The 16,202-nt window shown below is 34.9% G+C and overlaps 4 protein-coding genes across 7 annotated transcripts; 2 read left to right on the forward strand and 2 right to left on the reverse strand.

Moving 5' to 3' along the window:
• Nucleotides 1–4,421: 4,421 nt before the first annotated feature.
• Nucleotides 4,422–5,748, forward strand: LOC116171476 (probable pseudouridine-5'-phosphatase). Of its 2 annotated transcripts, none has more exons than XM_031488340.1 (3): nt 4,422–4,573; nt 4,714–4,932; nt 5,256–5,748. In XM_031488340.1, the coding sequence occupies exons 1-3, from the start codon at nt 4,495–4,497 to the stop codon at nt 5,663–5,665; spliced, it is 708 nt and encodes a 235-aa protein (XP_031344200.1). In that variant the 5' UTR covers nt 4,422–4,494; the 3' UTR covers nt 5,666–5,748. The 2 variants fall into 2 exon arrangements, with proteins under 2 accessions (XP_031344200.1, XP_031344199.1); XM_031488339.1 differs by lacking the exon at nt 4,714–4,932 and adding an exon at nt 4,960–5,178.
• A 1,057-nt stretch (nt 5,749–6,805) lies between these two features.
• Nucleotides 6,806–8,482, reverse strand: LOC116171471. The gene is made up of 4 exons (XM_031488333.1): nt 7,596–8,482; nt 7,328–7,549; nt 7,152–7,288; nt 6,806–7,100 (listed from the first exon to the last, which is right to left on the reverse strand). The coding sequence occupies exons 1-4, from the start codon at nt 7,923–7,925 to the stop codon at nt 6,854–6,856; spliced, it is 936 nt and encodes a 311-aa protein (XP_031344193.1). The 5' UTR covers nt 7,926–8,482; the 3' UTR covers nt 6,806–6,853.
• A 281-nt stretch (nt 8,483–8,763) lies between these two features.
• On the reverse strand, nt 8,764–9,972 carry LOC116171474 (DNA-directed RNA polymerase II subunit RPB3-like). The gene is made up of 5 exons (XM_031488336.1): nt 9,770–9,972; nt 9,542–9,713; nt 9,251–9,494; nt 9,061–9,204; nt 8,764–9,014 (listed from the first exon to the last, which is right to left on the reverse strand). Exons 1-5 carry the CDS (start codon nt 9,853–9,855, stop codon nt 8,836–8,838), a joined length of 825 nt encoding a protein of 274 aa, XP_031344196.1. The 5' UTR covers nt 9,856–9,972; the 3' UTR covers nt 8,764–8,835.
• Nucleotides 9,973–10,226: 254 nt separating this feature from the next.
• Nucleotides 10,227–16,086, forward strand: LOC116171470 (reticulocalbin-2). 3 transcript variants are annotated; one of them, XR_004145453.1, is made up of 7 exons: nt 10,280–10,386; nt 10,438–10,800; nt 10,855–11,005; nt 11,053–11,375; nt 12,888–12,981; nt 13,035–13,168; nt 13,221–13,281. XR_004145453.1 is itself a non-coding variant. In XM_031488332.1 (5 exons), exons 2-5 carry the CDS (start codon nt 10,445–10,447, stop codon nt 15,943–15,945), a joined length of 1,002 nt encoding a protein of 333 aa, XP_031344192.1. In that variant the 5' UTR covers nt 10,227–10,334; nt 10,438–10,444; the 3' UTR covers nt 15,946–16,086. The 3 variants fall into 3 exon arrangements, 2 of the variants coding, with proteins under 2 accessions (XP_031344192.1, XP_031344191.1); XM_031488332.1 differs by lacking the exons at nt 12,888–12,981; nt 13,035–13,168; nt 13,221–13,281 and adding an exon at nt 15,774–16,086 and having other exon boundaries at nt 10,227–10,334; XM_031488331.1 differs by lacking the exons at nt 12,888–12,981; nt 13,035–13,168; nt 13,221–13,281 and adding an exon at nt 15,774–16,086.
• Nucleotides 16,087–16,202: the final 116 nt, after the last annotated feature.

Below are 16,202 nucleotides of genomic sequence, written 5' to 3' on the forward strand. Positions count from 1 at the left end.
CAGGGGCGCCGACTACGTGGGTGCTTCGGGGCTTAAGCACCCACAGAAAAAGTTATGTGGGTGCGATGCACCCACAGAATTTTCCGGATGATATTTGTCTATTTAGGTCTTTTTTCTCGATGGTTACTAAACACGAAGAAATTTAGATATATTTTTTTACTTTACTCACACGAAATAGCAGGAAAGATTTCTATAAATATTTTCCGTACGGCGTACAGACTACAGTAGTTGTTGAATTTGAATGTGACTACATTTGTAGAATCTGTACAGATCGTACAGCATGTTTATGATATCGAATTATCGAAATGAAATTACATCCGTCATCCGTTACATACATCGTCGATCGCCATCATTAATTCTTATGAAAAATGAAATAATAGGTACCTATGTATTCGGTACATGAAGTTTTCAAAGCCGCAGTCCCAGGCCAGGTCCCAGTCCGGGGTTCCCAACGTGGGCGATTTATCGCAAAATGGGCGATACAATATTCATAATTGCTCCTATTTTTTCACATTTACGATATATCGCAAATTGGGCGATTTTGAAAACGCTTATGCGACTTCTTAAATTTAATTCCTTAGTTTATTTTTAATGACAAAGATTAACAGTACCTACCTACCTATAACTACACACATTTAATAATTGTCATGTGTAGGTATAGTACTACCTATTGTAAAACAGAGGATATGAAAACTGAGAAGCTGTTGCAAATTAAGATTAACGGTATCAAATGCTTGACGCATCAACGAAGGTGTCGCATGCATATGCAGATTATTTTTTGCTTACGCTTACCTAACCTTTAATATAAATAAAATTAAAGTTATTTAAAGACTTTTATTCTCATAATCTATGCCTCATGCAATAAAAATAAAGTTTTTAGCGCATTTTTGAAAAAAATACGCTATTATATTCGTTATGGCTGGCAGGCCGGCTGTCCGCGTGAGATCTCCACAACTACAATAGCTAGAGAATTCAAATTTTCACTAAAAGCTCTCTGCTATAGTGTAGATGTGCAGGCACTAGTCTATTTTGAGTTAGATTACTTGTGAGATCGATAATTGAAGATAATAATTTCGATATGGGTTTCGGAGGTGCTATAATTTTACCGTTAGATAGCGCTACCAGTATAAAAACTTATTATTTACTTTGTGATTTGTTTTACAAAATGAAGACGTACCTACAGTCAATTGAAATTAAATAAAATTAATGATTTAAGGCAGCCAAAATTACTCGTGAGATCGATAATTTTAAACTTCGCTAATAAAATACTGACCTGCATTACCAAAAATGCGCTTTAATCATGCATATGCTGATTTACAACTTGTTTTTATATAAATCGAAAATAAAAACTTAAAAATCTACTCGGTACTTGGTTAATAGAATTTCTTTCATACACAAAAAAAGACTACACCTACGATAGACGGTTATATCTATCTGTGGACATAATATGTGAGGCTTCTGGCTTGGTGAGCACCCACATAAATTTTGATAAGTCGGCGCCCCTGATCGCTAGGGCCTACGCAATCCCCTTCCTGTCTTTTATGTGCCGATCATCACATTTCTACCAGAATTGTTTGGTTTTACACAAATTGCAATTCGTCGTCACATCACCTTAGATTCTAACTTCGGCCCACGTACTGTACCCTCATATTGACCTCATTTAACGCTTACGATTTTGGTCCTGTATCCCTCTTGATTTTGATCCATGGTACGTACCCGTCTGATTTTGGCCCATTGTTGTTAACCTAATCTGGACTGAGTTGATTCAATGTAACCTTCTGCGACTTGCGTCTTCTGTAATCTTCTGTTTCTGACCCAGCATAATCTGATCTTGGAATGCATTTTTGGTTTTGGCCCAGTGTACCCTTCTGATTTTGGTACAATGTATATATGTCTATGCATATATCACCCAATTAAGTTCTTTTACTATCTCAAAAAGAGGAGATAAAGCAAGCAAATTGTCAGATATGCGGAGTCAGATGAGCCATTTTTTTGGATTTTGCTTTAGCTTTAAGTAGGTATATGTTTTTTAAGAAATACCTCTATTACGATTTGTTTAAAATGCTATTGATCATAATATTAAAGCCTGAAAACTAAAGTAGCTAAATTATTTTTTGTAGAATGTCATATTTCTGAGCGTATGATCATAAGTAGGTATCGTATTTCCTGAGGAAAATTAGTAAATGTGTACGGGAAATCGAAATGGTGTTATCAACTGTAGTAGGTACATCTAAGTGCATGAGAACTTTTTTTAAGGAAGTGTTGCAAAAATGACTATAAATACATGCTCAAGATAAGCTAGTAGTGATATCATGAAAGTTAGGCGTTATCACACTCGATAGAAATGTTTTTATTCAGAACGTTTATGTACCTATAGTATAGCTACTTCTACTTGAATTAGACGTACTATAAACACCTTTGAACCCCTGTAATTGTACCAATAAAGTACAATTAAACAACTTCAACCTATTTTAAACAGCATGAGTTATGACTGATAAGATCGTTGACGTCAACGCGTGCTTTTTAAGGAATCTTTTCGCGCCCAGGACAAAATTGTCACACTTAGATTGACAATATCATGGCCACTGATTGTAGTGTAATGCAGCTCATTAAACATTAAACAATGACAATTGATGAACATTTCCGGCCACCATTTTTATCATTAATTGTCACTAAAAATTCTAAGTTTATGCAACCCTTCCAATTTCCAAGACAAAGTCTACCATTTTCAATCGCTCTGAATATGTACGGTCTTTGACAAAAGTAATGATCGCCTTATAGGTAAACTTTGCAACGTAATAAGGCCGCTTGACATGGAGCAATACTACGCGCAAGAACTTGCAGAAAAAAATTGCAAGGTCAAATCCTTGCATGCAATAAGCATTGCATGGTATTTGACATGGTGCAATTCTATTTCAATTGCCACATGTCTGCCAACAGAAGAAACATATGGATTTGTCAACAAAGTTGTTAACCTCAAATGAAAATTAAATTTTGATTGCTTGAAGAAACATGAAAATTACAAGAATAAATAAGATTAGTAAAAACAAGTAATGAGTGCGTCTCTCAGCATCACAGTTGCCGCCGCTGTATTTTACTAGGTTGGTGCCACAAAAACAACTAGATTTATCCCTAGAATTGCACGATTCATGCAAGAAAAATAGCACCGGTCCTATAAAAATTGCATGCAAGTCTCTTGCAGCAATTGATCAGCTGGCTTTGAACTGCGCATGCCTTTCGCAATTTTTCTTGCAACTTGCATGCAATTGCAATTTTTATTGCTCCATGTCAAGCGGGCTTTAAGCAATAACCATGCAATCACATATAGGATTCCGTCAAGTTCTTCAAGAAAAAGATACCTTAGTTTGTTGGTTCGCATTTCCAAGTTGCACAATATACTCAAATGTTGGTTGCGTATGCTGCAGGATTTACCCATTCGGCGATCATTACTTAATTTGTCAATGACCGTAATGTACCTACACCATGCTAGAAAATGCACTACAAATATCGCTTCAGTCTCCGTTCTTCGTTCAAATCAACAAATGTATTCTTTTACATCATACCAAGTCCAATATTTGTTTGAAAAATAATTAAAAACCGCGACCACTTATCACTTGAAAAGTTTTTAAGAGCTTTCGTTACAAAGTCGTAAGTTAGTTGTCCCATGAATATGACTACCTATATCCAAAAATTTTAAATTGCGCTTTAAAATTTTACGCGTTTGTTTTCACATGTACTTAAACTTCGCTACCGTAGGTGCTCGTAATTTATTCAGTAAATAATATACTTACACTTTTGAGTAATATATAGAATTCACCCTACTATAGAAGCTCCGGATAATTAACAATTTATTTCATGTATTTTATTTGAGAGACTTTGGAATTGTATTTTTCACAAATGGGAAAGGAGTGAAGTCGCTTTGAAATCTATTTGAGCTGGCGATTCTTTGGCGTATCAGATGTTGAAAAAAAAGGGGATCGAAAACCTGATGGGGACAGGTGGTGTTAAAATATATAAAACAAAAAAAGATAAAGGCATGGAAGAACAAAGCATAAGACAAAATAATCCACCCAGTGCCGTAACGGCCACGGCCCCTAAAAAGCATTCTCCTTCGGCTTTTTTTAAAGAACGCTCATCTAAGTGACGCTACGAGTATGCTGGTTGCGATTTGTACAACTGGTTGTGCAATCATTCCAGTTTGCTTTGTCCAAAACAAGTTTCACAAGTTGCCTACTTTTCTATACAGAGGTGTTTCTCAATCTGTCCTTGATTTATGTGTACAGTTTAATCTGATACCCGAGACCCAATTCAATTACAAATCAAGGAAAAATGTACGCGTACCAATTGGTAGTTTAAAACATCATGGACATTGCCGAAATTTCTGTGTAGCACTGGGTATATGTCATAGATAAAGTACTGGCAACAATGCAGTATAATAATTAGAAGAGGTTAGGAACCATTTATTTATGGAACCAACCTCAAAAATTTTAAAAAATGAGACCAGTTTCATCCACCAAAAATGCTTTCCTTAAAGTAACGCACGTTATTTTTGACTTAGATGGCCTTATATTAGGTAAACGTAATATATAATATGAATATAATGTTAAAGTTGTTATATAATCTGTTCCGAATCTTAATAGTACACCTTTGTTACACCTGGATATAACAAACTATCGTAATCTCACTCACCCATCCATCTGTAACACATTCCAGATACTGAAACGATATACACACAGGCTACGAATAATGTCGTTCAAGTTTATGGCAAAACGTTCGATTGGGAAGTGAAAAGCCAAGTTATGGGGCTAACGGGAGAAGAAGCCGCTCGAAAGCTTGTTAAGTTACTCGATCTACCAATCACATGGAAAGAGTATTATTTACTGGCACAGCAACAATATCAATTGTTAATGCCGAACGCAAAGTTTATGCCAGGTATGTTAATATGTGCTTTGATTTCAGATACTGAATCGATTTACAAAAATGTGATTGCGTCCATTGCTAAACAACATGGAAAACAGTACACTAATGCGATAAGAGTTAAATTATTGGGCAGTCCCGACACAGATGCCGCACGCATTTGCGTCTCCGAAATGCAATTACCCATCACCAAATCACAGTTCCTCACAGAATTTAGACAACGTTCTAAAGTATTCCTAGCCTCTTGTCCATTCATGCCAGGTACACTCTTGTAATTAACGTCGACCCTTTTCTACCACCTTGTTGATAGTGCATAGTGTAATGGGCATATTTTGCAGGTGCAGAAAATTTAATTAAACACCTTTCCCAAAATAAAGTACCCATAGCAGTAGCGACGTCGTCTTCTAAGGACAGTGCCAATTTGAAAACTGCCAAGTATAAAGATACATTTAACCTGTTTAGTCATATTGTAACTGGTGGCTCCGATCCTGAAGTTAAGCATGGCAAACCCAGTCCCGACATCTTTCTAGTTTGCGCCTCGAGATTTGCGGATTCACCCGATCCTCAAAAGTGCCTAGTCTTTGAAGATGCACCTAATGGTGTATTGGCAGCAACCGAAGCAGGAATGCAATGTGTCATGGTACCTGATGAACACATAACCACTGAGCAAACACGACAAGCTACGCAAGTGTTAAAGTCTCTAACTGATGTGAAATTAGAATTATTCGGTTTACCACCGTTAAAATAAATAGCTAATTGTAGTAGATAATTATCCACTTAGTTACCAAAATGTAATGACTACAAAGAAGTAAATAGCAAATTTTATTTTAACTAATTACTTCTACCAAATAACATGTTTACGATTTACTAATTAAACTTTCAAACTTTGAAAGTACCTGGTCGGCTTCTAAGTTTGTTACAGATACACAAGATTCCTTTCCACGCTCTAGAAAAGGGGTAATGTAATTGTTTGTCAATTAACAAAGTCACTTGCCATATCGTGCCCAAATCCGCGGCTGTACGCCAGAGCATTCCCTCACCAAAATTGAAGAACTCGGGTTCTTTGTTTTTATATCAACATAGTACTTTTCGATGAAGTCTCTATGACAATGTTACATAATTTTAGGTTATACTTTTCGAAATTAAGTTTACCGTGCGCCTTTAGACGAAGCTCCATTTTGGCATAAATGAATTCGTATTTCTTTAATATGATTACCAAATCTAGCGATTCTGGACATACTCAGAGCCTCTACAAATACACTTCCTATTTATATTTTGAAATGACAACTGAGACTGTCAGGTGTACCAACCCATTAATTAATAACTCATGTACCAACTTATAAAACAAAACATTTTACGCACACTATACAGGGTACTGAATCTTTTAAGTAATGCAACTGATTATTAGTACAGAAAATTGTTGGGTTAACTAGATTTGAAACCTGCACAAGATCCTTTTATAATCTCTCAATTTTCTAAAACCATCTTGTATTATTCTGATGTGCAATATATATTTTCAAAATATCTTGAACTTTTTTTAAAACCTTTCTTAAAATGATTAAAACAAAAGATTTCCAGAGCTTCCTTAAAAATTTTCTCGCCAGAGTAAGTATATAGTAATTGTAAGAACGTTAAAAAGCATTTTCAAAACTCTTTGATTAGATATTATATGAGTTTCATTAAATTTTACACAGAATTTTCGCATTCTTTACAAGCAACAGTAAAAAACTTTAAAAAAATTTGTACTTTGATGATGATTTCTGAACACTCACCATTACGAATTTTATTTGAATGATTCGGTTTTATCTTCTTTTTGGAAATTAATTACAACCATATATGTCTATGCCTACAACCGCATTGAAAGGGAATGGCATGTTGAAATTCAAAATCGGATATATTTTTGTGTATTAGTGTAAAAAAGGTGTATATTACATAGTCATACATTCTTATCTTCAGCATAACGTTGAGTTACGGCTTGAGAGGCTGACAAGAACGGGTGCGTTACAGGAAGGTCAGTTTTTGATAGAGGAACGCCTGCAGACAACATTGGCCTCAATCCAGTATACCCTGGGATTGGATAATCATGCGCCAAACGTAGTTTATCTTTACGTATAAGCGTAGCTATCTCATCCTTAACGCTTTGCGGCACTGCTCCCTTATATGGGTTGTTACAGGCACCGCACCTACAATCAGTAAAATTTACCTTGCAGTGCCTACACACAAAAGTAGCCAACTTAACCCGGGAACCTCTCTTGAACCAAAAGGTCTCGGTGGGATCCACTAGAGCTCTCATTTGCCTGCTATCCCAAGCCCTGCCCTTCTCGCGCCAACCGAGTGGTAAAGGAGGATAAAGTTCTGTACGTAATTTTACCTACTCAAATTAAAACAAGTTTCCTACTCCATAACTTACAGGGTCAAGCCCGACGTCCAACGTTGACGTTGCGATTTCGCGCGTGTTTTCACCCATAGCTGCTTCTTTCTCCGCTCTGCGGAAATCCGTCGTATACATATAATCGCATATAAGTTTTCGCATTTCAGGATCGGGCACATCATCCATACTAACAGCGGGAGTCATGTATAAACGGGGTCTACTTTTCATTACGTCACTCTTTTCTGCGTCTTTCGCTTGGTCCTATTGTAGTTTGAATTACATGGTGTCATAAAATCACTCAGGGTACCTTAAGCCTGGGAATAGTGGCGTAAGGAGTTGTATCAATGATTGGTCGAGGTTTCATCAACAAATTAAATGGAATGTAAACATCTTTATTCCACTCTACAAAAGTTTCGGGATCTTTCCGAATAAATTCCGCCGATTTTTTCGGAGGAGGTTCACTGCGTGCCTTTGGCCAAACATACTTTTCTCTACTGTCTGGGGTGAACCTACGGTAATCATTTTGGAATGTGGTCTGCCCTTGGAATATGTTCAGTTTAATTCGGGGATCGTAATCCATTCGTAAACCTTTTATATAGTCTATGCAAAAATAAATGACAATTGTAAATAATGTCATTATTTACAATGCACACTACACTTCAAATAAAGAGAACAATTTTTTTTGCACATTTTCCATCAAAAGATGTCACTTTTTTATATCCGTCGGGCCAAGTCTACCGAGCGACTTCTACATTTTCTAAGATATTTTAACTACCTCAACTCAAACCTTCGCCTGTTGTATAAACAAACTATCGTCTTTGTAATTTTTCAGACCTCTAAGGTATACCTATGTAATGTATACGAGACGTTAAAAATGGTTCTAGAGGCCGCCGCTGATGATTACCATTTTAATTTCAACCATGATAAAACCTCTTTTCAAAAATGTGTCGATCTTCCATATTTCAGAGCAGATACACATCCTCTTTACCTACGCAAAGCAGGTCTTAAACCACTTTTTTATTATTCCAATGAAGGTAAATAACCAATTGGCGCTTTTAGAAAATAAAGACCGCCATGACATACTTAAATCAAATTTAGAGCGAAAAGTCGGGTACATAACAAGTAATTTTTTCTTCTACATTTCTCTCATTTTCAATTTATCCTATGAACTTTTTGCCATTATGACTAATCAAGAAGTAAAGAAGCAGGGTTAGTGGTACTACATTACAATTCTGAACTTCGCCCTATTGGTTTAAGGGTGTTTCTGTTTTTTTTTTAAATTTCTTATTTTGTATTTGTTTCCGTTATCCCAATAAATGACGATTATTAAATATTTTTTTAAATTGCGAGAGTAACTGCCTTTGTTATTCTCAGGCGCCATCAGGCTGTACTATCATACTTGTAATTAGATTATGGCAGCAGCAGTTCTCTAAAAATATTTCTTTATATCTATAATTATTCATTCTGTCATAATATCCTTAAGACATAAAATATTCAAACTTTATTTGTTGCACAAAAATGACAACAATTAATACAATAAGAGTAAATTAAATGGCTAGAGCATCAGTTTGTAACTCATGACTGAGCTGCGTCTGTAAATTAGATAGTTTATCTTTCAACATCGCTATACCCATAATGACAATATTCTCTGGTTTCAAAGCTCCTGAAGATTCCACGTTAAAGAAGAATTTATTTGGCTTTGTCTCCCAATTAAAAGTTGCCTCATCTACAATTTTCAATTTAAGACATTACACCGTGTTATAAAGACATACATTGGTCATCGTCTAATTCGGTATATTCGCTCTTCGGCCACTCGTCTGGTTTAGGATATAAAGTATGCCTCATAGCATTGTCCGGATCGTATTCAAAACAAACACCAGCTGTGGGATTCCACTTGGCGTGTTCTTTTCCAAACCCTAAATGGCAACGTTGGTCCAAGATGTGAGAAACTATTCAACATACCTTTTTTAGCATACGCCCTCATTTTTAATTCTTGGCCTTTACGTAACTTAATTAAAAGTATCTCGTCCGTTTCTCCATACTCTGATGAGTCGTCATCTCGATGTTTTGATGTAACAGGTAAAACTCGAGGATCGCTCGATTTAAGATCAGCAGTCGTAACATGCCGCGTTTGATCATCAGTGCATTTGACATCTAACGTAAATTCCACACTACAATTATGACAAAAATCTGGACAAATACAGTCCTATAATCGAAAGCAGTAGTAAACAAAGACTGAGTGAATAAAATTACCCTGGGATAATGTAACCGTTGCACAACTTCATCAGATATTAGCGGTATTAAACCAATGCGATGCGCTAAAAATTCATCACTCAGAACAGTAGAATTGGCTTCCAGTTTAACCCAATCTATTGCTAAAGTTGGGGTTTCCGCAATAAAGACTCTACGCATGCTATTCGCAACGCTAAAAATAAAGAACGTTAAAAGTTGATACCCATTACCTAGGTGAGTGGGACTCACCTCAGTTCTGTATCTTCGATGTAAAACTTCACATTTTCATCTGTTAAATCAGTTATATGTACAGATGGCTGATTTGCGTACGGCATTTTGTAAATGTAACTGATTTATTAACAAAATTTCGGTTACACAGTTAAGGAAATAAAAAGCAAATACAAGTAACTTTGGGGTTATAATTTACAAACAGCAGGAGCAACTAGTGTGAAGTTAGCAACAGCACAGCATGAAGATAATAACATAGAGATACAGGGTGTTTGCCAAATGTTCATAATTTGCAAACTCAAGGGGAATAGTAAGTGGGTGAGAGCAGGCGACAAATTTGATAGTTCGGTCACCGTGGGCCAAAAGTGGTAGCGACCTGACAGTAGGTACATGATTATTATTATTATTAAATCTAGACAATTTGCAGAGGAATTAGGTTCCTTTTATGCAAATTAAAAATGATGTACATGATTTCCATGAATAGGAAACAGGAGGTGAGGAGACTGTTTCAATCCAGCCTGTAAACTACTAGACCCTAGTAACGTTTCAAATAAACTTGGCATCACAGCACAGCTGACGTTTTGAGGTTATGTGTTTCTTTATAAATAAACTTTTTTAATTAAATAATGCTATAGCTTGTAAGTCTTCGAGTTTTATTCTCTATTACAACTGATCGACTTTTTATATAGGTACATAATGCTACACAAAAACAGTATTAAATTTACCCTGAGGGCTGTGATAATTATCCTTACATTCGCACACATACATGCAGCGGTTGTGCACAGCCATTCAAGTCATCTGAACAAAGAACGAGAAAATGATGGCGCCTACAGTCCACGCGACCGGGGACATAACGCCGATACAGAGCAACACAATAACGAATTTGATCACGAGTCGATACTCGGAAGCGCTAAAGATGCGGAAGAATATGATCATCTGCCACCAGACGAAGCCAAAAGACGCTTGAAAATCTTGTTGAAAAAGATGGATCTAAATAAAGACGAGCAGATCGATAGAAAAGAGTTGAAAGCTTGGATATTACGTTCATTTAAGTAATCAATGTTTACAAACGGTTATAATTTTTGTTAGGTATCAATTTTTTATAGAATGTTATCCAAGGAAGAGGCTGATGAACACTTGGAGGATGCAGATGATAATGGAGACGGAAAGGTGTCATGGGCGGAATACCTGACCGACTCGTATGGTTCTGATGCAGATGATGAGGATTCCTTTAAGTTAGATAAGGAAAATCAGCTGGTAAGTTTAACAAACAGACTCCTAGATTAGTAAAACAATGAAACTAGCTGATAGAAGATGATAAAACTATGTGGAAGGCGGCCGATTTTAATGGTGACGGATTGTTGGAAGGGGATGAGTGGGTAGCATTTTCGCATCCAGAGGAGCATCCCGAGATGCTTCCCCATATTTTAGAGCAAACGCTAAGGGATAAAGATGTTAACAAGGATGGCGCGATCGATTTTCAAGAATTTATTGGTGATCGTGGTCTCGATCACGATCAGGAGTGGTTATATACGGAGAAGGAGAAATTTGATCAAGAACTTGACTTAAATCGAGACAGCAAGTTAACAGGAAATGAAATATTGTCCTGGATCGTACCAAGCAATGAGTAAGTAAAGCATGTACACAAATAGTTAAACAAAGAGACTTCTGATAAATCTCCGTAAGCGCGATGTATTTCTTATGGAAGATTTCATGTACAAAAGTCACTTTTTGGTCCGGTCTTGATTACAGGTTTTTTTGTGTATAATTTCCGAAATTTTGAGGTATCATTAATTATGTTTATATTAAATATTATTTCTAACATTAAAATATTTTTTTATTGCAGACATCTAGGTTTCCATGGTGAATAAAAGATGGCAGGATTGTTTAAAACGACAATTTCTTGATTATCAGCATTATTTATTTATATATTATATTATTTATTTGTTTTATTCACATGAGTTTGTTGTGTGTTATTTGAAATTAAAAATATTTGGAACGAATAGAAATTTAAAAAAACCAAGAAATTGTCATTTTAAACAATCCTTCCATCTCTTGTTCGCCATGGAAACCTAGATGTCTGCATTAAAAATATTTTAATGTATAAAAAGCAATATTGCAAATAATATTTAATATAAATATAACAAGTGACACATCAAAATCTTGGAAATTTTACGCTCTTTTCAAAAACTCCAACATATAGGGTGATCCATATGAAAAAATATAGTTTAGGGTTGTATAAGAAAAACCAAACACGCTGTATCAAAACGGCATCGCAGTGGATTTTACATGAAAAAGTGCTCTAGGAAAGATTTTGTCCAAAATCCATTGTCTTTAATAAGAAAATTGTGGCATTAAGGAAATCAACTAAATGCGAGAAACGCCCTCTAGCGACTAAACGATTAGTGATAGCTGAATTCTCTCAATGCCAGTAATTTTCTCTTTAAAATTGGGCTCCAGACATAAGACACTTAAGTCAATTTTTCGTATCTCTTAAAATAAAGGGTGTTTCCATAAGAAAGTGCCCAATTTGGACCACCCTGTACAATTTGATTAGGTAGTAACGTTATTTTTTCACACGTTTATTAAGATTTTAAACATTCATTAATAAACATGTCAAAAAATAACGTCTAGGTATCAATTCACTCGTTTCAAAAAGAGATAGAAAATTACATCCAAAGAATTGATTAGGTAGATACTTTAGGTTTAAAAAGTCCAGTGACTTATTGATTTGTAGTGTAGGTAAAATTAGGTACATTTTTTTCTACTTGTCTCTTTAGATATACGTAATTAGACTACTAACAATAGTTAAAATAATAAATAACATAAAACTTCTTAACGTTCGAATTGCGAATTTAAAAAAAATACGCTAAAAACCAACTGAAAGGGGAATTATAAAATGAAATTGAAGTAGCGCGTCAAAAATGTGTATTTGTAGCATCCTTTTTACACAATTTTACCAGAAGTTTCATGTTACAAATGGAAGATTAATGCAAAAAATGAATTACTTATGTGCAGATCTAACTTTCTTACTTGTGTGCCACTGTTTTCTGTTAGAAATAAGGGAAGTGGTTTTTCTTATCAGTCATGCGTATGTAAAATTTAGTATAAATATCCAGCAAATATTTTCATTATACAGTAAAACAACAAAGTTGCGTTAAACAACAACAACAATGGATACAATGACAAAATGTCGGAGGTTACAAACGCAAATCTACGACTATGTGCCCGAGGTAAGCATGTTATAATAATACTTTTACGCTGCTCATAATATACACTGTTATAGGGCTTTACACTCCTGTGTCTTTGCGCACATAGTTTGCACTCAATGACCATAGGGAACCTTTTTTTTCTTGGAGCATTATATTTGGTTATTCACGAACAATTTGCAGGGGTGAGGTATTGCCTTCGTGTAGGACCGTAAGTATGCAAATTAGTTACAAATGTAAAGCTAATTCGTATTGTTTTCTAGACGATAAAACCTTGTATAAAATGCGAGATAAAATATTGCAAAATAAAGATTTTCTTCTTCATCTTCTTGTGTGATTATTTTCTTTTAAGAAACCTCGAATACAGGTACAAATTTTAAAGAGAATAAGGCGTATTCAGTGGGATGGTCCCATTATGGCCAATACAATCCCGCACTCTAAAAATTAATAAATAGGTATGTCCCGGAATTAAACCAATGCGTCCCGCTTTTCGATTTTGTATAGTAGTTTTGCCGCACTGTTGTTTTGTATACAATTTTTATCGCCCTTTCTAACCAAAATCTTCGCAAATATTTTAATAAAAAGTTTGGCATGATGATATGACCAGACCATGTATGTTTCATTTTTCAAATGATCGATATTCAGTTGACATGAGCGGATATCAGCTTCCTGTTAATATGAGCAGATGTGGTTTTTTTATTGCTATAGCGAACGATAACATGAACGGATGTTAAATTCCATTATCATCAGAAATGTAGAAGGACGCCGAGTATGTGAGGCCAGATTCTATTTAGTTAAAGATTTGCTTGTATAGCACACTCTGTGAATACCAAAAGAAAGACTGGTAATATGGATTTTAATAAAATCTTAAAGAAAATTAATTCTGTTGGAATGTCCAATAATAATAATAATAATGTTTGAAGAAAGAAAAGTCTTGAAAGTAGAGGAAATAGAAACAACAATGTTACAAATTTGTATTACAGTGACTTTATACAAGACTGGCGACAATAGACTTGATTTTTGATTGGTTGCTAAATCACGTGGTACGTGGTTTCAAAATAATTTAAAAACCTTGTGAGTATCAAAAGAACTGAAATTTCATGTAGAGTCCAAAAATGCAATAAAAAATAGGAGTGGTCATTTAAAATAAGGAAGTTATTAGCTATATACTTCCGGAACTGCCACCATTTTGAAAATATTTTACATTGATTCGCCCTTCAGATTAACTCTGAAGTACACATTTTCAAAAATCTACCTAATTCACTTTAACTAAAGCTCCCAAAGAACACCCTGTATACAAAGCTTATTTACAGCTTATTTGACGCAGAAAGTTCAAAAATAAGTGCAATAAGTGCACATCTAAGAACATAACGCCCAAAACAATTTTGGGATTTTTGCAAGCTTCCAGTATTTTTGATGCTGTACTAGCACCAATTTTAGACGGATTGGTTTTTATTTTGTTGACATAATCGTTTATGGTAAAACATTTGGGAAGCTCAAAAAATCTTGAAAATCCTCCACCATTCAAAGGAATATATGAATTAATATTGACCACTTCATGAAAAGCCTAACCTGATTTTCGCCCAGCAATTTCAGTTAGGTTTGCAGTCAAATTATCCAATAATAATCGACAAACCCACAAAAAACACCGCAATCAAGACCCGACCAAAAAGTGACTTTATGATGAAATCCTCCATAAGAAATACATTGCGCTTATGGAGATTTACATTGTGCCAGAAGTCTCCTTGTTTAACTACTTACACAAATCTAGTGGTAGGTACATGAAACATGTTCTACAAATTACATACGGATTGTTGAAAAAATAACCATATCGACAATTGAAACTTTTGCTAAATTGAAAAACTCTGTAGCAAAATTTTAGTTTATGATGCCTACAGGAAAATGTGAATAGTGATTGATCCAAAGTTTAGACAATATACAGTGCGTAAATTTTAACTCGGAGCATACAAATCTCCTATGTTCACTTTGCTTACACTGCTGTCAAATTGGTATGTAAAGCCCACATTACATCTATCAACTAATTCATAAATTTGCCCATGGATTTATTGATGAATTATTTCATGGATTTATTGTTCAGAAAAGAACACTTTACACTTGTCAATAAAACCATGAATTTTCTAGTCTATGTTAAGGATTGCCAACTTTGAGAAAAATTACCAAACGCCTAAACAAAACAAACAACCCTCTGTTTACATAGGTTACCTATTCTTATTATCAAGATTAATTAATGAACAGAAAAACAAAGTTAAGGCATAATAATGCAGCCAAAGTTAAAGCAGCAGTAGTTGTTATGATGGTTGCTGTTACAGTGCTTGACCCTGATTTGCTGTACTGTAAAGTACAAAACCACGGACGCTTTCAATAAAAGTGTGGTTATAATCTACACCCTACAAAATTAGTACAAATGCCGCCGTCTATTGGTATACATGGAATAACAACAAAATTACTAAAATATCACCAGAAAATTGACGAAAATTAGAGCAAGTTCTTAATTCATCAAGGAATCCACCAACAAATCCATGAAGAAATTATTCAGAAAATTGATGAATTTATAGTACTTTACACTTGACAATTTAACCTTGAATTTGTTGATAGATGTAATGTGGGCTTAAGGTGGGTAACTGTCAGGCATATCAATGCATTGACTTATATATTTAAGAATTGAACATAGGAGATTTGTGTGTTAAGAGCAAAAATTTATGTGGTCACTTATCTATCATTATGTATGTGTCATCACATTTCGCCTACACTCTAAGCTATGGAATCTTACAATTTTTATAATTACTTTGTTTAAGCGAAATCGCACAAGAAGAAGTCGATCATCTTTTTGGAGTTAGCGATGACAACGAGGACGGAATTTTGAGTTTTAACGAGGTATTAGAGCACCATGACACGTTCGTCGGTAGCGAGGCTACAGATTACGGTGATCATCTCCACAACATTCATCATTTCGAAGACGAATTATAATTCTTATTGTAACTATTTATTTATTGAAAAATGTAAATATTGCTTACTTACACAATTTTTTTATATTGTAACTTTTTGTGCCATATACTTAGGGAGTAATCAAAAGTGAGACTTAATACAATAGTTGTATATCGTAATGTTTTTGATTGTATTATTGACTTTTTTTGTTCTAATACATCGAGAGCAAGCAAAGCATACAGAGTGATTTGAAAATAGTGACAAAGCAAATCGACATTTTCTTTCGGAATGAACATCCT

The sequence above is a fragment of the Photinus pyralis genome, unplaced genomic scaffold (assembly GCF_008802855.1).
Source record: "Photinus pyralis isolate 1611_PpyrPB1 unplaced genomic scaffold, Ppyr1.3 Ppyr1.4_LG5, whole genome shotgun sequence".
Taxonomy (NCBI): domain Eukaryota; kingdom Metazoa; phylum Arthropoda; class Insecta; order Coleoptera; family Lampyridae; genus Photinus; species Photinus pyralis.